Source organism: Brassica oleracea, chromosome C1 (assembly GCF_000695525.1).
Source record: "Brassica oleracea var. oleracea cultivar TO1000 chromosome C1, BOL, whole genome shotgun sequence".
In the NCBI taxonomy this organism is placed as follows: domain Eukaryota; kingdom Viridiplantae; phylum Streptophyta; class Magnoliopsida; order Brassicales; family Brassicaceae; genus Brassica; species Brassica oleracea.
In genome coordinates this window covers 31862975-31883108 of record NC_027748.1, presented here as the reverse complement: position 1 = coordinate 31883108, position 20134 = coordinate 31862975, and the positions used below count along the sequence as shown (strand labels likewise).

Here is a 20134-nt window from a genome sequence, read left to right as displayed (position 1 = left end):
TTATTGAAAAAGAGGGAAGAAAAATTTTGTCTTAGTTTTTTAAAGTTATTTTCTTAATATTTTTTTTTCAAATATATATTGTACTATGATAAAAAAAATTTTATAAAGGGACCCCATTTTTATATTCGGCTCTGCCCATACCATTCATCTCCACCAACATTTTGCAAAGTGCTTTCTCTAGGAACCATTCCTTTCCGCATTGCCTCCTCCAAGAACACGCAAGCTACTTCCACTTTCACAACCCTCTAATGACAAGAAGAAGAAGAAGGCTTGTTTGAGAGAAAGTCTTTGATCCAAGACGGATACGAGAAACCGATTCTCCGAGGTAAGGAAGACGAGACAAGCTTGCTGATCTGGACCTTCGCGAGCATTTTTTTCTTCTCTAAGTTCGGCCGATTTGACTGTCTTTCCGATGAAAGTTTGAGACTCTAAGTGCCGGGTTGATTTCAGGTCGGATCCTGGTCCAAGTTCGGACGAGTTTTTACGGTTTGAGAGCTTTCGGTTTTCAACTGGTTCTGATTCAATTTTCTCGGGTTTTGATTTATTCTTTTTTTTTTTGTTAACTTTAGACAATGAAATGTGAATGCTGCTGATGCTTATGTCTGACACCGGTTATGGTCTCTTTTAACCATTTCTTGGTTATAGACTTTGGATGCTAACTTTGCAAATGAATTACAGTCAGAGAGCATACTCTCAGGTTCTTGACCATTCTGATTGTTTTGCTTTTGTTTAAGCTAATGAAAACCTTAAACTTTTATGTAATTATAAAGTAATACATTATAATTTTTATAAATCATTGTATATTCGCAGAAACTAAATTTATGTATATAACAAATTTTGTTAAAATAAAATTATTATTTGAGTAATATTTGTAAATTTTAAAATAACATACATTATCTGAATTAGTCATACATTATCAGAATTAGTAATAATTATTAATGCTAGAATTATTAATGCATAGCGGTCAAGAAAAATTTGAAGGCGAGAGGGATGCAAGGGGAGATATCTTGTGATCGTTGTGGAGCTCCCGAGGAATCCATAAATCATGTGTTCTTTGAATGCCCACCATCGTGTCAGATTTGGGATCTCTCAAAGATACCATCACATCCGGATAACTTTCCCACTGGTTCTCTCTTTACAAATATGGATCATCTCTTCTGGAGGGTACGCCCAGAAATGTACGATCATCAATTTGCATGGATTTTATGGTATATCTGGAAGGGGAGAAATAATAAGGTTTTTTGTAATATCGATGTTGAGCCGAGTGAAACACTAAGAATAGCAGAAACATAGTCAATACTTTGGGCGGAAGCACAACTCCTAAATGCACATCGAGGAACACAACCAATAGAAGTGAGGATTGTACAATCTATTCAAGGGAGATGGTGTTTTACAGATGGGTCGTGGAAGGATAAAGATCTTTATTCAGGACAAGGTTGGTATAGTACCCTAGAGGGTTTTGATGGTCTAATGGGGACACGAAATGTTCGGGCATCTCTATCACCTCTTCATGCGGAGATAGAGGCTTTAATATGGGCAATGGAGTGTATGAAGAATTTGCATCAGTTTCAGGTCACGTTTGCAACGGATTGTTCTCAATTGGTGAAGATGGTTTCAGAACTAGAAGAATGGCCGGCATTTGAAGTGTACTTGGAAGACATAAAAGTTTTGATGGGAAGTTTCAGAAACACAAAGATCATTCATGTACCTAGAACGGAGAACTCTAGGGCGGACAGTCTAGCACGCAGTGCCAGAAAACAACTGTCTTTCGTCGTTCACATGGATGCAGTGTTACCAGCTTGGTTCGCAGAGTCAATATGAGTATGTATTTGATGACAAAAAAAAAAGAAATATTAATGCTAGAATATATTTGAAAATTTATTCTAATTGTTTTAACATTGACTGGAGTTTTGTTGATTCTTGAATGGCTTAATTTTGATGTAAAATAACATATTTTGAACGTAATAATCTTTCTTTCATGTACAACATCTTATGTGTTGCTTGACATCGTCTATTCATGACCATCTTTTAGCACGTACAAGTGGAGCGGTCGACCATGGTCCAAAATTTTAGAGGGTTCATAATTTTTTTTTGTTTTAGTAATAATTATAAATTTTAAATCATATATTTATAGGAAATTCAGAATAACTATATTTGAATTTAAATTTCGTATTTATAACCAATAAATATAAATTACAATTCTTTATTTTGTTTATTTTTTTTTAATTTTTTTTTATCGTCAACTATTACAGACTCATACGGACTCTGTAAACCAAACCGGGTGATCTGCATCCATGTGAACGACAAAAGACGGTTGCTTCCTAGCACTGCGTGCTAGTCTATCCGCCATTGTATTTTGCGTCCTTGGTACATAGATGATCTCTGATCTGGTGAAGCTCTCTTTTAGGGTCTTGACATCCTCCAAGTAATTTGCAAAAGCTGGCCATTCATCTGGTTCCGAAACCATCTTCACCAATTGAGAACAATCCGTTGCAAACGTAACCTGAAACTGACGTAAATTCCTCATACATTCCATTGCCCAAAGAAGCGCTTCCATCTCCGCATGAAGGGGAGAGATACTAGCCCTCACATTCCTTGCCCCCAACAATCCCTCAAATCCTTCTAAGGTGCTGAGCCAACCTTGTCCTGAAAAAATATCCCCCTCTTTCCATGAACCATCTGTGAAACACCATCTTCCTGGAATTGACGGCAATGTCGTATCCACTTGTTGTGGTATTATCCTCTGTTCATTCAATATTTGTGCTTCAGTCCACAGTGTTGATTCTGTTTCCGCTAATTTAAGTGTATCCATGGGATCCATATCCAAATTACTGAAGACTTTATTATTCCTAGCTTTCTAGATGTACCATAGTATCCATGCAAACTGATGATCTTCCAGCTGCGGAAAAACTCTCCAAAATAGATGATCCATGTTTGTGAAGAGAGAACTTGTTGGGAAAATATTTGGAAGACGGCCCTGCATCTACTACATCATTTTGGTCTTATACATCTTATATAAACCTCACGATCAGTCGATCCCTCACCAACACTACAAACTCGAGAGTTCGTCATTGAATTGAAATCACTATATATGGCTTCCCAAAAAATCCAAAAAGTTCATCCTCCTTTTCACTTTGTTCTCTTCCCTTTCATGGCTCAGGGCTACATGATTCCAATGGTTGATATTGCAAGACTTCTGGTTCAGCACGGGGTGACCATAACAATTGTCACGACGCCTCACAAGGTAGAGAGGTTCAATAATGTATTAAACCGTGCCATCGAGGCTGGTTTGCCCATCAACGTAGTGCATGTGAAACTTACATTTCAAGAAGTTGGGCTGCCAGAAGGACAAGATAATATCGATTCATTTGACTCGATGGAGTTCATGGTACCTTTTTTTCAAAGCGGGTAACATGCTGGAAGAGCGGTATAGAAGATAAACCACATGGTATTGTACTTTTATTAGAGGCAGTCTTGTTACTTTGAAGAGCAAGAAGCAGAAAGTTGTGTCTTGTTCAAGTGCTGAAGCCGAGTATAGCGCAATGAAAAAGATGTCAATTGAGTTAGTATGGATCAAAGGACTTCTCAAGGACTCATGCATTGTGACAATCAAGCTGTCATCTACATTTCTTCAAATTCAGTGTTCCATGAGAGGACCCTAAACATATATAGGATGATTGTCACAAGGTCAGATAATTGGTGGTTCAAGGTTTTATCCTTCCATCCTACACAAGAAGTGAAGATCAGCTTGATGATATGTTTACAAAATCAGCAAGATTGGACTCACTGATCTTTCTCGGTCATAGTCCTCTAATCATGGAGTCTCCACTCATTTTCCCTTTGTAAGATTTTGTCTCACCGGATTTTTTTACTAAGGTTTTTAACGAGGGATGTCTTCATGATTTCCAAGCTTGACTTGTTCCTATTATCAAGCTTGAGAGGGAGTATTGAGATGAAGATATATATATTGAGATGAGAAATACTATACTATTCTTATCAGATAGTATAGTCCAAGACTAGTTGTTGAGATGCATTAATTGTGCATATGTTCTGGAAAACTAAAGCCTCTTGCATATTAAGCCTTTATTGTATCTTCTCTGCATGTTCAGTATTTGAATTAGAGGCTCCTCTTGTATATTGTATAAATATGTAATCTATTCTGAATAATAAACCAAAGAGAATTATTATTTTCTCTTCCATACTTCTCTCTTTTTTTCTAAGTTGTAACCTACTCTCGCTCTGGTTCTTCACACTTTTGTCAATTATTCTAGACCAAGCTGTCTAGTTTCTGATTTTGTGTGTTTTATACAAGAAAAAATGCCAATGCCTTCAATATACCAAAGGTCGTTTTCCATGGAGCGTCTTGCTTTTGTCTTTTGTGTATGCATGTTTTACGCGGAAACATAGAGATCTTGCAGAATCTAAAGTCTGAAAAAGAGTATTTCACTGTTCCTACTTTTCCTGACAGAGTTCAATTCACAAAGCCTTAAGTTCCCGTGAGAACCGATGAAAAGGCCGGAGACTGGATGGACTTCTTGGATGAAATGGTAGAAGCAGATAACACATCCTATGGTGCAATCATCAACACATTTCAGGAGCTGGAGCCTTCTTATGTCAAAGAGCACAAGGAGGCAAGAGATAGGAAAGTATGGTCCATTGGACCTGTTTCCTTGTGCAACAAAAAAGCATCAGACAAAGCTGAGAGGGAAAACAAGGCGGTCATTGATCAAGAAGAATGCCTTAAATGGGTTGATTCTAAAGAAGAAGCGTCGGTTCTATATGTTTGCCTTGGAAGTATCTGCAATCTTCCTCTCTCTCAGCTCAAGGAGCTAGGGCTAGGCCTAGAGAAATCTCAAAGACCTTTCGTTTGGGTCATAAGAGGTTGGGAAAAGTATAGTGAACTTGCTGAGTGGTTATTAGAGAGCGGATTTGAAGAAAGGGTCAAAGAGAGAGAGGGCTTCTCATAAAAGGATGGGCACGTCAAGTGCTTATCCTTTCACACCCTTCTGTTGAAGGATTCTTAACACATTGTGGATGGAACTCAACTCTAGAAGGAATCACGTCAGGTGTTCCATTGCTCACATGGCCATTGTTTGGTGACCAGTTCTGCAACCAGAAGCTGGTCGTGGAGGTTCTTAAAGTCGGTGTAGGAGCTGGGATTGAAGAGGTTATGAATTGGGGAGAAGAGGAGAATATATTAGTGTTGCTGGATAATGAAGGCGTGAGGAAGGCAGTGGAAGAGTTAATGGGTGATGGGATGATGCTAAGGAGAGAAGAAGAAGAGCCAAAAAGCTTGGAGAATTAGCTCACATGTAGAGATGTCAAATAGGTTTACCCATCCCGTTCCGTCCTGTACCGCGGCGGGTTAGTCGTCGAGCAGGTTACAGCGGGCCTGTCCCGCGCGGGCTGCTGTCTTCAAAATGCCGGCCCAAACCCGTACCGCAGAATATATAAGCCTTCGCGGGCCATTCCGCGGGACGCTTCTTTATCAAACCGCCTACTACAGTTCCTTTCATGAATGTTTAAGTAGAAGAGTTGTGTAAGAGAGTTGAAGAGAGCTCATTAAGCTTCACTAAAGCATTATCAAAATCAATGCCACAAAGCTCCGTTTGTGCTTGTGTTCTTGAGTTAAAAGGCTTCTTTTGTTATCAGCATAAGCTTTTGTTGAGTTTGAATCTGATTGAGTTGTTGTCTTTGTAATAATTTGGCTCAATTGTTGTATGTCTTCATCAAACCATCTCTTTTTTTAATTATTTGGATTGCAAAAAAAATCGTGAATCACTTTGCCAAATTATACAAGTGACGTGATATACAACTAACTTTTCTCCTAAACAACACCATTGTAACCAAATTTAATTTAAGAAAAACACCACTTCACAGTATTGAAAACAAAACCAATCAACTTAAACAAGAAATATCGCATTATAATAAAGCAATTCATAGTTGTGTGTAATAAAAAGAGAAAACCAAATCAAAACACCACCAGAGCTCGAATCGTCATCGCTGGAGCTGGAGTCGTCATCGCCGGAGCTCGAATCATCATCGCCGGAGCTCGAATCATGCACATGTTTTCTAGGGGAAAAGTCACAAAAATCGCTTTCTTCTCACTCTTTTCTCATTTGTTTCAGGTAAAATAAGAAATGAAGAAAAAAATGCGGGTCCATGTAATCCCGCATGACCCGTTTCGGTCCATCCCGCAAAAGACCCAGTCCCGCAAAGACACGTCCCGCGAGGCCCACAAATTTGCGGGCCTAGAAAACCTCGTCCCAATACCGTACCACGACAGTTCTTTACGGGCCAGGCCCGCGGTCCAGATCCATGATTGTCATCTCTACTCACAGGACTGTGGATGAAGGAGGCTCTTCTCATTCTAACATCACATTCCTCTTGCAAGATATATCGCAGTTAGCACAATCCAAGAAATGGTTACGTCAATCAATATTATTAAAATAGAAAAACTTTTTATCTATTTACAAATAGTCTAGGTTGGACCATTACATATATTTAGTTATTATTATTTTGTCATATATACTAATTAATTATTTTTAGTGGCTAATATTTTTCTATAATATTATAATAAAACCTTTTTGAACATATTTTTAGCAGCTAATCGAATTTTCAAATTATGGTTTTCAATTCAAAAACAAATATTTCCCAAATTTTACCTTAATGCAATTTGACAAATTTTCTGAATTTATACTATTAAAATATAAACATTTCTTTTAGAGTAATATTGATATTATGTGATATATATAGAATATGTCAATGATAGTAATTCAAATGTAAATTTCTAAATATATATATGATTTATAAATTATTATTAAAATAAAATTATCAAATGTAAAATTAATTTAATAATATTTACGTAAAAGGGTTATATATATTTGCAAACATAATTAAATTCTTATATGAGTTAATGAATAAACTTAAAAATTTAATACAAAATTATAAAACTAATTTAAATAATTATACTAAAATAACAAAATAGTACATAACACATACTTATAGATCTAAATGGACAAATTTTATTAGATCTTAAAATTGAATGGGCTAACATGTTAGTAATTAAACAGGACGGGTTCTAAATGAGACGGGTTTAAGTGAACCGAGTTCTACCCATTTTAACATTCTTAACAAAAATGTTGATGTGTTTTTGTTATATTTTTACAACGTAAAATATATCTAAATGGACAAATATTATCTTAAAATTGAATAGGTCTAACATATTAGTAATTAAATGGGACGGGTTCTAAATGAGTCAGGTTTAAATGAAACGAATTATCATATATTAACATTCTTAACAAAAGTATTGATGTGTTTTTATTAGATTTTTTACAACATAAAATATCCCGCTTTTTCAAAGCGCGGGTAAAAATCTAGTATTTTTTTTAAGTTATAAAAATAAATGTTAACAATAATGTTTGTCTTAAGTAAACTATAGTTTATCATTCCTCTAATAATGTAGTTTATCAGAGAGAAAATAAACAATATTTAAAATAATATAAAATGTTTCATATGACGAAGCTTTCATTATATATTTGCATGGCATCCTCTTTTGTTGATGAAATTTTTTGATGCTTCTTAAAATAGACAAGTTTAATTTGGATGCTTAATTTTGCAAATGAATTACAGTCAGAGTTTACACCAGGTTCTTGACTATTCGGATTGTTTTGCCTTTGTTTGAGCTAATGAGACCAGGGGCCATTGTAAGTTTCTCGCTGTGTCGGGCTAAGCATAGATTGCTTCTCCTGCCCATCAGAACATTACTAAGATCACCTTCTTGGCCCAAGTCACTAGCTCTTCAGCTAATCTCATCGAGCATTGCTGATATTTTTTTTGGCATTGGAGGGTGTGATTCATCCCCCGATGTGAACAAATGGGTCTTACCTCTAATCTCTACTAGACTAGTTTGGTTATCAACTATGGCCTAACTCTAACTTTGGATCACTCTAAAGTCTAAACCAAGGCTTAAATAATAAAGCTTCCCACTGAAAACAGAAGTTTCCCAAAACGATGACAGAAAAAATTACAAGAGATTTAGAAATGGTTAAGTTGAACGTTGCCATAAAAGAAACAAAGAATTAAGTAACGACATTTTAACTAATCCGATGTATATTAGAGCAAAACAAAAGTTATCAACGTCTTATGAAAAAATGTTATTTGATATTTCCATTTGTATATTGAAAGCAAACGCCAGTATTAGTATTCACAATGACAGAAAGTATATATTATTTTTGATAACAATGAAAACCTTTTTAAAAAATCTTGACAGATCAAAGAAGAAGAAAACAGAGCATTGCTCCAAAATTCAATGTGAAAGGTAAAGAGGAGAGGGGTGAAACGGTAAATTTAGGGACCACGACCGGAGACAAAACAGAAACAGCCAGGTCTCTGATCTTCGGGGATCATTCCCCCGCCTTTGGAAGTATCGACACCTTCAAGCATCTTCACGACTTCCTCCATCTCCGGTCGTTTCTCAGGATTCGCTTCCCAGCATTTCTTCATGATGCTTGATAATGATGTTGGGCAACATCTCGGAATGTCCGGTCTCAGATTCTGTTTCAAAAACCAAATCATCTTAGACTAAACCCAAACCAAACCAAACCAATTGAATTTTATCCACAAAACCGAATAAAGATTTTAGCGTAGGGTAACCAAACACACACACACACACACTAAACCGAACAAATAAACCAAAATTTATCATATATCAGAAAGATGTATATTCGTATAATCCGTACGTTAACCGACTTTAATCCAACTCTAATACCAAACCAACATGAAATCAATTAGTACTTCGTTTCAGTTTTTCTATTAAACCGATTTTAAACAAAAAACATTAAATCCCGATAAAAAAAACCATAAAAAGAAACCATAACCGGGTTAACCCACACCTACTAGTATGGATTTGTATGAAAGTTTCACTGACCTGACGAACAACAGCAGAAGAAACATCAGCAAAGCTGAGATCAGGATAAGGCATATCACAACAGTAAATTTCCCACAAGCATATCCCAAAGCTGTAAACATCACATCTTCTGTTGTATGGCTTACCATCAAGAACCTAACCTCACAATCACACAATCAGTTTCAAGAAAACCCAAAAGAGAAAGAAGATGTAATGTTTCTTTCTGTTTTGTATTATACCTCTGGAGCCATGTATCCAAGAGTACCAGTCTCCCCAGTCATGTCCTTTGGATTCTGAGCTTCAACTCTAGCCACTCCAAAATCAGCAATCTTTAGATTCCTCTGATAATCCAATAGCATGTTCTCTGTTTTCACATCGCGATGAACGATTCTCTCTGAATGCAAATAACTTAGCCTGTGCAGAAAGAACATTCTTGAAATCAGACTCATGAAGAATAAAAAAAAAAAAGGGTAGTTATGTGTGTTTAAGTACATTATTACCCTCGGGAGAGATCAAGAGCGAGCTGAACAACAACTTTGAAAGCGAGTTTCCTTCTCCTGTTACGGAACAAGAACTGTTTAAGAGTTCCACCAGGAAGATACTCCACAACCACACAACATGCTCTCTGAGGCAACGAGTTCTCATTCTCAGCTGATGATGGTATCTTCAGATTCGTTGTTCCCATTGATGCTCCAACAAACTTTGTGACATTGGGATGGTCAAGTTTGTGCCAAACCGCAACTTCTTGTCGGAATGAAGCACGTAGAGCTGAAGTCTCAGCCGCTGTCGCGTAACCATCTTCTCCCCAATCAAGCACCTTCACTGCAACGTCTTGACCATCATAGATGCCTTTGTAGACAATACCATAAGCACCACGAGCAATGACATTCCTCATCTCCAGTTTAGCCAAGTCGATCTCCCACTCTTCCTTAGGCTTTGGGTTCTTCTCGATGTTTCTTGACCAAACCCTACTCAGATGTTTCTCCAGCTGAATGTCTAGATTCTTCAGATCGATCTTGTCGGCTCGAAAAATCATGTCTTTCTTGCTGTTGTTCCCAACAGCAGCTCCTCCTCTGCTTCTGAGGTTGTTTTCCGGTGTAGCTTCTGTCTCATTTGTTGGTTCCATTTTTTTTTTTCGTTTACTTTCTTCTAAAGTAACCTCAGACACACAGAGAACGATACACAACACAACTCAAACAATCACCAAACAAGATTCTGACAGAAAATTTTCATCATTATCAAATTGTTTTTTTTTCCTTTTTATGAGAATTTCGCAAATATGTTAAAACAATAGTATTGTGCAGAAAACCTGAACTAATTTATTTTTTTGAAAGAATCTGTTTAAACTATTACACCAACCTCAAGTTTCTGGACATGTTCTTCTGACATCCAGATTCTAATATATATTTGAAAAGACTTTTTTTTCAATCGATAACAAATTCCACAGGCTGAAATTCTCTTCAATAATAGCGTTGAAAATTCAATTAAAAATAAGAAAACAGAAAATTCAAAATGAAATTAAAAACAACAATTCTACAAAAAAAAAAAGTAAACCCTAAGAAACCGACTCGTCGACCACTATTATCATTGACCCAGAATATATATATCTATTTTTTTAAAACTAAATTTTCTACAATATCATAAACCCAGAAACGTCACCAAAATTTCAGAGATCAAACGTTATCAATCATCCACTAGACCATGCAAAGAAAAAAAAACATCGACGAGATCGCTAGAAGAAGAGATTTCTTTCTTCCTCCGAAGAAAACAACCTCAGAGAGATCAAAACAGAGGATTGTTTTGAAGGAAAAGAGATCTGAGGAAGGAGAAGAAAAAGAAGAAAAAGAATCTATGAAACGATGAAGGAGAGGCGGAGCGTGAAAGACGGAAAGGAAGAATGGCTTTTGATTTGATGACAAAGCTGGTTTTAAGGAGACGTATGTATTTGCTATTTGTTTCTACTCAGAGAAATATATTGGCCCCATAAGGCAAAAATATTACCTTTACTTTGAAAGACAAAATACAAAGACAATTACATGTACGTAGAGTAGACCACTTTTGTGGAAATATATTTATTTGTTTTTATTTTTTTGAAAATTATTGATTTTTTAGTCCAGATAATTCATGTAGTGGAAGGTAATGAATTGCCAAGTGTGACTCAAAACTTGGAGTCAAACCCAAAACAATACCCCAACTTGGGTCAAAGGCAAAAGTAACCTAAAAGGCTATTGAAATTACAACTATCCCCTTGTGACCAAACAAAAAAACGGAATTCTTTTTACGTTTCTACCCCTCGCAAGTCGTCTGTTTAGACGACTTGAAAATAAGTCGTCCAGACCACTTAACTGAAAGTCGTCTGGACAGTTAGTCTTAAACATAATTTAAAAATTTTGTAAAAAATATTTTGATAAGTGAAAAATGGGAATTATGTAATTAACATATGTCTTAGGAGGTATAAATTAAGATATAACAAATTTCAATTGTTTTCAGCATAGATGAGTGAAAGTAGTGAGTCATGATATTCTTAAGTTTATGTTTCATCAACATATGTTGTAGTATTGTATGTGTTCTTAGGGTTAGATTTTGGAAAGCATTAAAACCGTTTTTGAAAATTTTTAAAATTACTTATGCGTGTTCATTTCTGTGTATAGTAAACACTATTTAAGTATAATTTGATTTTATAACGTGGTTAGTTAGTTAATCTAGTCATTTTAGTTTAGGGGTTCATTTTAGGGTCTAGGACGACTTAATATTTTGTCGTCTGAAAACAGACGACTAAATATTAAGTCGTCTGTTGTACATTATCAGCCAGAATAAGTCGTCTAAACCGGACCAAACCTTAAAGTTTACCAATGTAATTTTAAAGCTAACCGGATTATTTACCCAATATATAAGGTGATTTTTATTTTTTTGTTTCATTTTTCGCGAAATTCAGAAACCCTAACAGTTCTCCCTCTCAAAGGCGATTTCGAATTCCCACGATTTCCGAACAAACCATCGTTCTCAACATCGGCTATCTATCTCACTTCATTCTCACCGTTGTCGCCGCAGCTTCTTCTAACCCTAGCCGCGCCGATTCCTCTAAACCCTAGCGCCGCCGATTCCTCTAAACCCTAGCGCCGCCGATTCCTCTAAACCCTAGCGCCGCCGATTCCTCTAAACCCTAGCGCCGCCGATTCCTCTAAACCCTAGCGCCGCCGATTCCTCTAAACCCTAGCGCCGCCGATTCCTCTAAACCCTAGCGCCGCCGATTCCTCTAAACCCTAGCGCCGCCGATTCCTCTAAACCCTAGCGCCGCCGATTCCTCTAAACCCTAGCGCCGCCGATTCCTCTAAACCCTAGCGCCGCCGCTTCCACTATATCCGAACAAACCGTCGCCCTCGCCACCGTGGTCACCAACGTTCTAAACACTAGCGCCGCCGCTTCTTCTAAACCCTAGCGCCGCCGCTTCTTCTCTGTAAACCTTAGCGCCGTTTCTCTGTAAACCCTAACGCCGCTAAGTCATCAATCTCGAGGAAAAGATGAACATAAAACGTTGTCTCTATCAATTTACTCATTCTCACCGTTTCACGTTTATTTTTTCAGATCTATAACCGCAATGACGAGTACTCCAACTCCTTCTGCGACTGGAAGACTTGTAAGTAATTTAAGTCGTCTACTAAGTCGTCTGGACTTATATTGTTGTCTTTGATTATTTTGCAGACAAAAAGGATGGATATTCCAGAACTCCCCCGTAGGTTATACACATCAGGGGAAGAACCAGAAGCCCACAATAGCATTTCGTATCATACGGATAACAGCAAGTTGCATACTGCTCTTAGGAAAGCTCTTACTGATGACGAATTTGAAGAGCTCAAGGAGTCGAGTTTGGGAGTTTTCATCAAGTTCAAGGAGCAGGGATTTGGTTGGGCTTCAAGGCTGGTTCACTACATGCTCAGTTTCAAGCTGGACATTAAGAAGAAGTATGAGATGTGGTCTCTCGTTGGTCCAGAACCTTTGAGGTTTTCACTGTTAGAGTTTGAAAACCTCACTGGTCTAAACTGCGAGTACATCGAGGACCTTGAGACACCAAAATGTGACGTTACCCCAGAGATGGTTTCTTTCTGGGGGATGCTGGGAGTTCATCTGGAAGCTTGTTAATCTTATTTTGCCCGCGGGTAGTGCAGAATTATCGATTCAGTGAAACAATGCAAGATACTAACTGTTTAGTGATTGATATAAATTCGTAAAAGATGTGTATGCTTAACATTTCGTTTCAAAGTTTTTATATGATGAGCATTTTAGTAAAATACAAATTCTCTCTTATGGTGTAGGGCTTTTTGCAAAAGTGACTCAAAACTTGGAGTCAAACAGAAAACTAACCTTTTCTTTTGACTCCTTTTTTTTTTGAGATTTTAACTCCACACCTGCATTTTATCTACGAAAATGCCATTAACATTTTTTTTTTTTTTTTTTCGAAAATGGCTTCTTTACTGTCTCAACCTCATCTTTTTCAAGTATTTACAATATTGCCACTGCAATGAATAGTGGCAACAACCTTGTACGAACTGTTTGGAGCTTTTATTGCCCTTTAATGCACGTAAATCTCTTTACACTCTCTCTGTTTCAATTGTTATGAACTAAAAACAACATTTCTTTCACTTTCTCTCTATATTCATCCAAAAAACTCAAGCTTTTGATTCAAAATATGGGCTATGGTTGACAGAGCCATATTTCTTTCGTTTTTACTTACGGTTGCTTTCGTTTGAGGTTCTGGGTGGTTGGAGAAGACCCTGTGTGCAAACGAAGTCATCTCACCTAGTTTAAGGTACGAATTTGAATTTTTTTTCAAGATCTGTTCGCGTAGAAGACTTACTAGTAAGTCATCTGTATGTAGAAGACTTACTGATGAGTCTTCTGGTCAAACGGACGACTTAAATTAAGTCGTCCAGCTTTGTTTGTTAAAAAAAAACACTTCAGACGACTTATATATACGTCGTCTACGAGAAACGGGCTAGTTTTGCATTTGACCGAATCGTGTCAGATCTTTGACTATTTCTGGACGACTTATAATTCAGTCGTCTCTGGGAAAGTTAAAATTTCAATATTTTATGAAAACTTGACGACTTACGTGTAAGTCGTCCTAGGTTAGTTTTGTAATTGAAAAATAAAACTTGAAATTTAACTTTCTCCAGACGACTTAGATGAAAGTCGTCCAGCTAAACGACTTAATTTAAGGTCGTCCGGGATAAGCAAGGTTTGACCAGAAAATTGGGAAAAATTCTGGACGACTTTGCTTTCCCCGGACGACTTTAAATTAAGTCTTCTGGAGGGACGACTTTATATTAAGTCGTCTGGTTAAAGTTAAATTATGAAGTTTTATTTTTCAATTACAAAACTAACCTAGGACGAATTACACGTAATTCGTCAAGTTTTCATAAAATATTGAAATTTTAACTTTCCCAGAGACGACTGAATTATAAGTCGTCCATAAATAGTCAAAGATCTGACACGATTCGGTCAAATGCAAAACTAGCCCGTTTCTCGTAGACGACGTATATATAAGTCGTCTGGAGTGTTTTTTTTTAACAAACAAAGCTGGACGACTTAATTTAAGTCGTCCGTTTGACCAGAAGACTCATCAGTAAGTCTTCTACATACTGATGACTTACTAGTAAGTCTTCTACGCGAACAGATCTTGAAAAAAAATTCAAATTCGTACCTTAAACTAGGTGAGATGACTTCGTTTGCACACAGGGTCTTCTCCAACCACCCAGAACCTCAAACGAAAGCAACCGTAAGTCAAAACGAAAGAAATATGGCTCTGTCAACCATAGCCCATATTTTGAATCAAAAGCTTGAGTTTTTTGGATGAATATAGAGAGAAAGTGAAAGAAATGTTGTTTTTAGTTCATAACAATTGAAACAGAGAGAGTGTAAAGAGATTTACGTGCATTAAAGGGCATTAAAAGCTCCAAACAGTTCGTACAAGGTTGTTGCCACTATTCATTGCAGTGGCAGTATTGTAAATACTTGAAGAAGATGAGGTTGAGACAGTAAAGAAGCCATTTTCGAAAAAAAAAAAAAAAATGTTAATGGCATTTTCGTAGATAAAGTGCAGGTGTGGGGTTAAAATCTCAAAAAAAAAAGGAGTCAAAAGAAAAAGTTAGTTTTCTGTTTGACTCCAAGTTTTGAGTCACTTTTGCAAATGATTGCTCGTGTTCTTCGTCTTGCTTTTCTGGTGGTTGGTTTCAACCATTTTTAGTGTGAAAAAAATACATTTTTTCTTTAATCTCTCTTGCCATGTACTTCTTGTGGTGTTGGTATATCTTAATAGTCTAAATTGTTGATTTTTGGAATGGAACGATGTTAAATGCCTTATTTCATTAATTCTAAAAAAATTACTCATTCCATCAATTCCACAAAAAAATAGATAAATATAAAGAATAGTGCAACTGGATTACAAGTTTTTGGAATGAAATTGTTTGGAATGACTTATTCCTACAGATTTAAATTTTTTTTTACCATTTGAATGGAACAAAAAACAAATCTCATTCCAATGATTCCTTTTGAAATGTCTAGAAAAAAATAGAATGTAGTTATAAAACATTCACTAAATCTTGATCCGCGCCCCCGCGTGGGTGTTGGATTTAACTTGCGTTCAATGTAAATTTATAAACCATTGATTTTATAAAATGTCCATTTATATTTTTATGTTTTGTAAAATATATTTAGTGTAGAATATATTATATTATAATATAGATGTTTGATAATATTTTTTTATCTGTACGTAATATTATATTTATAATTTTATAACTTGATGCAATTTGATGTAATTGTAATATTCATATATTAACCTATTGATTTTTTGTTTATTTATTTAAAAATAATTTAATTTTTTACAGTAGGTTTTTATGAATTATTATTAATTTTATGATATTTGGTTTTTTTGAAAATTGTATTGTAGCAGATTAATATATACTATATATTACAATTTGTGTTTTTATTTTCAGCAAAAAGAAATAACAATTCATTGTAATTAATTAATTTAAATTTTGATTTTAAGTGAAGTGGCAGATTTGTAAATAAAAAAGAAATACAATGGCTAAATGTGTAAATAAAAAGAAATATTTAATCTGCTATCCTTGTTTCCAAACAATTTTCATTTAATCTACTATCTAAGTCTCCAAACAGTACCAAAATGTACTTCAGTTTTAATAATATAGATGATTAAAAAAACACATGAATAAGTGGAATGAGTGGAATGGAATTCAACTTTTTTATTCCATAACTTCCTTTATTCCATTCATTTACATTTCATTTTTTCAAAATTTCATTCATTCATGAGATTCCTTAAATTGGTAACCAGTTACAACCGAAGAAGAATGATTTCAAAAAAAAATTGGTTATGAATGAATTGAATAAATTCTTTTTCATTTTTTATTGTATTTTATTCCTATCATTCCATTTATTTCCATTCCATCAATTCTTTATTGCTGTTACAAATAAAAATATTCATATATCAGGCTAAAAATACATAAATCACGTAAAAAACCCATAAATATTATATCTTTGTTAAAATTGTAAAAATACAAAATTTATCCGTAATGATATTATATGGAATTAGGATACTGAACCAAAGGACGTGGTACCTACTAATTATAGATATGTTGAAAAGACTATATCAATTTGAAATAATTGTTGGAGAGTTGAGATGACATGTCAAACATGTCCAGACATAGAAACATTTCAATACATTACACCTTGATTTCGCTAAAAATATTCGTAATGTTTATCTTGGATTATGGACATATATATTTAGTCCATTTTAATGTACGAGAAACAATATATGTTGTGGCCAGTAGTTCTTACGACATACAATATTCCACCGGAGATGTGCATGAAAAAAGAAATATTATTGATTATATTATTCTTCGTTCCCACACATCCGAAATGGTCAAACGATATTTTCTACAACTTCTGATACAAGAGTTAAATGAGTTATTATAAAAAAAGGTCTGCACGTTTGATTGTTTATTGAAAAAAATTATGATGCAAGCAGCTCTTATGTAAACTATAAGTGAATTTCTTATATACAAGATGATATCATGATGGACAACACATTTATCTCATCCATATTGTCTTAGAAGGCCATATGTTTTTAATTGAAGTACGGTAGAAATACATGTTGTTTTGATTGTTATCGTCGATTTCCTCCCCTTAACCATTTATACCAAAGAAACAAAACATTGTTTAGGTACAAAGTAATTGGAAGAGACACTCTTCATGCATATTTAAGTGGAGAAAAATTTGAAGAGATAATTGATTGCTATGTTGCTCAAAAAGTTCGTCGTGAGGGTAATCGTCATATTTCTGAAAATATGTTTACTGATTTGGGGATCATCACTATTAACACAATAAAAATATGTTTCGGAAACTTCTATGCTGAAAAATATTCTTTTGCGACACAATTTGGATATGATGCATATAAAAAATAATATTTTTGATAACTTCATGCATACAAATTGAATGTCCAAGGGAAGACAAAAAATAGCAAAAAGCCAAGGTTAGACTTACCTGCTATTTGTTCAAGGAGTGAGATCCATATCAAAAGCAATGAAAAAAATTTAGTTCCTATTTTCAAATAGTCATCCGAAGCAAAGGTAGCGTTGTTCAATTGAGTGGCATCTAAAGCGAAGTTTCATGATGGTACATTTCAAATCTCTCAAGATTTATTGAATTATGTAAAAAAAAATTAGAAATAAAAAGTGATGATTTGCGTGTGTTTATGCAACAACAACTTTCATTTACATTTACAGAGTTGCTTCCAACAAATATCCATGAAACAATTGCAGGTAGATAATTTTATATTGTAATGTGATATCATTATTTACTTATTATCTTAACATACTAGCAACTAATATATTTAATCCATTAGTGTGTTTTTCAGGGATTTTACTACATGTACTTTCACCAAAGATATCATCCAACAAATTCATTACAATATTCTGATTATATTGTGTAACTTGTAGAAGATATTTCTCCGGATTTTTAACGTCATGGAACATCTCCCAATCCACCATCCCCACAAGGCATTATTCTGTTGACATTTTCAATTTTGATAAATGTATCTATTTGGGCGCTTCATAAACATTTGAAAAGAAAAACAAAAAATCTTTTAAAGGTGAAAGGCTCAATCATTTCTGGAAGTTTAAAAGAAGAAATATCTCATTTTACATCATACTATTTTGGACCAAAGATATGTACAAGAAAAAGAGCTCCTCGAAAATATGATGGTGCTATCGCGCAACCATATGCAATTGAAGGTATTCCGTACCTCTTTTCTCAAATTGGATGTTTAAGTGTGAACTTAACATAATTTGGTGATCGAGTCCCAAAATTTTTCACAGCGCCCACACATTTATTCTATTAAATTGTGAGAAAATATGTTTATTTGAAATATAAAATATTTATTTGTTAAAGATTTTCACGTATCAGTTCATACGGTAAACTAATGTTATTATGCAGCTCATTTGTTATCCAAGTTGAAAAGGATATTGAATGAATATCCACTGTTTAGCTCAACAAACAAAAAGATCAACACATTGTTAAGTGGTTGAAGATCCATGTAATTTTGGCAAATTTTGACGTCATAGCAAAATTTACCAAATAATTGTAATAATAATGTACATCCAAGATTTTTTTTTATAATTTGGAGGTTGATTATGACAATCTATTTTATCCTCTATGGTTTCACGAATTGGTTCAAGATCCGATTGCAAAGATCAACAAGAGGTTTTGATTTTCATGCTTACGGGTATAAGAGACGTCGGGTAACAATTGGCTATAAAATATGTGAGAAAAGTGAAATAGATTTCCACGGGATCATGCAAGAGATTATCAAAGTAGATTTTTTTGGATTAGTGAGGATGAAATGAGTTAATCTTCAAATGTGATTGGTTCAAACTCGTCGTCTATAGAGGTGTTCGGTATAACAAATTTGTATTTGTTGATGTCAATGATACATGAAGGTACAAAAATTTTGAGTCTTTAATATTAGCATCTCAAACAGACAAAGTTAACTTCATTCCATACTTTTGGATCAAAGCTTCCCGAATAGTTTGGTTATTTTCTATTAAAGTTACATCTAGGGGTCGAATAGTCGGTGGAAAAGAACCATATTTGTAACAAGATTCATGTATAAATGAAGTCGGGGTATCTGAATAACCTACCAATGACGCCTTTATATAACTTGCATAACCATGAATATGATGATCATTATGATGTTATAACGGATGACGAAAATGGAGACAAATTTGATTAGTATAATGATTTGCGTAATGATAACACGAATAATGAATCCATAGTTGACGAGTTCATTTAGGCGGTAGTCGTCTTCAATTTTATCTCTCTTTTGTCGCCGATTAAGATTTTCATCATCCTCCGATTTTGTTTAACTAGGGTAAGCTTTTTGGTTTGTTTGATTTAAAAAAAAAAATTCAGCATGTTTCTGAAAAAACAAAAGAATTAATATATATATATATATATATATATATATATAAAACTTTTTTAGAGAAACAAATAAATATTAACTACCACTTGTGAAATATTCATTAAACGAATCTTCTTTAAATGTTTAAACCCAACTTTTTAATTAAATTTTGAATAATTTTATAAGTAGATCGTTTTCAGTAGAGTAGAACATATAAATAGCAGAATTTACAAGTCATACAACATTGACCATCATTTATACTCAATTTATATATTTCATATCTTTTTTAAACATTCAGATTTAAACAGTAAGTAAATTCCAACAAAAATATACAATTTTCATTTAATGTTCAAGTGCAAAAAAAATATTTTAACAGTTATGTGCTTTAGAAAAAAAAGACTAATTAGAAACTACTAACGTCTATTTATTGTTTTTTCTTTGAGTAATGTCTAAATTTGGCATCGAACAATTAAAGTCACAAAATAAAAATGGCTATTGATGCAATTAAAAATGATTTTTTCTTTGTAATCGATATATTTCCGCTTTTCTATGCAGATAAATCAATAAGAAAAACTAATATTTGAGCAAATTTTAGTAATCAACTAAATTTTAATTTCCGTTTGTGTTCTAATCCAACAAAAATAAAATTGACATATAAACATGATTTACAAGTAAACAAACAAATTGGAATTCGGAGTTACTAACTCAACTGGTAAAGCTTTCTTTTCTAAGGGTAGAGATATCATGTTCGAGTC

The 20134-nt window shown here is 34.5% G+C and overlaps 1 protein-coding gene and 1 pseudogene across 1 annotated transcript; one reads left to right on the top strand and one right to left on the bottom strand.

Annotated features, from left to right (window-relative positions):
• Window positions 1-3091: 3091 nt before the first annotated feature.
• LOC106337603 lies at window positions 3092-6453 on the top strand (annotated as a pseudogene).
• A 1692-nt stretch (window positions 6454-8145) lies between these two features.
• Window positions 8146-10886, bottom strand: LOC106316043 (serine/threonine-protein kinase HT1-like). Its single transcript, XM_013753908.1, has 4 exons — window positions 9409-10886; window positions 9148-9322; window positions 8930-9064; window positions 8146-8556 (listed from the first exon to the last, which is right to left on the bottom strand). The coding sequence occupies exons 1-4, from the start codon at window positions 10032-10034 to the stop codon at window positions 8350-8352; spliced, it is 1143 nt and encodes a 380-aa protein (XP_013609362.1). The 5' UTR covers window positions 10035-10886; the 3' UTR covers window positions 8146-8349.
• Window positions 10887-20134: the final 9248 nt, after the last annotated feature.

What these genes read in the sequence shown, in the direction of transcription:
- LOC106316043 (XM_013753908.1), bottom strand. Translation starts at nt 10,034, where the DNA reads ATGGAACCAACAAATGAGACAGAAGCTACACCGGAAAACAACCTCAGA. An exon ending in GCTCTTGATCTCTCCCGAGG is followed by an intron (nt 9,323 to 9,408) that starts GTAATAATGTAC and finishes CTTTCTGCACAG; the next exon opens with GCTAAGTTATTTGCATTCAG. An exon ending in CTTCTGCTGTTGTTCGTCAG is followed by an intron (nt 8,557 to 8,929) that starts GTCAGTGAAACT and finishes TTTTTGAAACAG; the next exon opens with AATCTGAGACCGGACATTCC.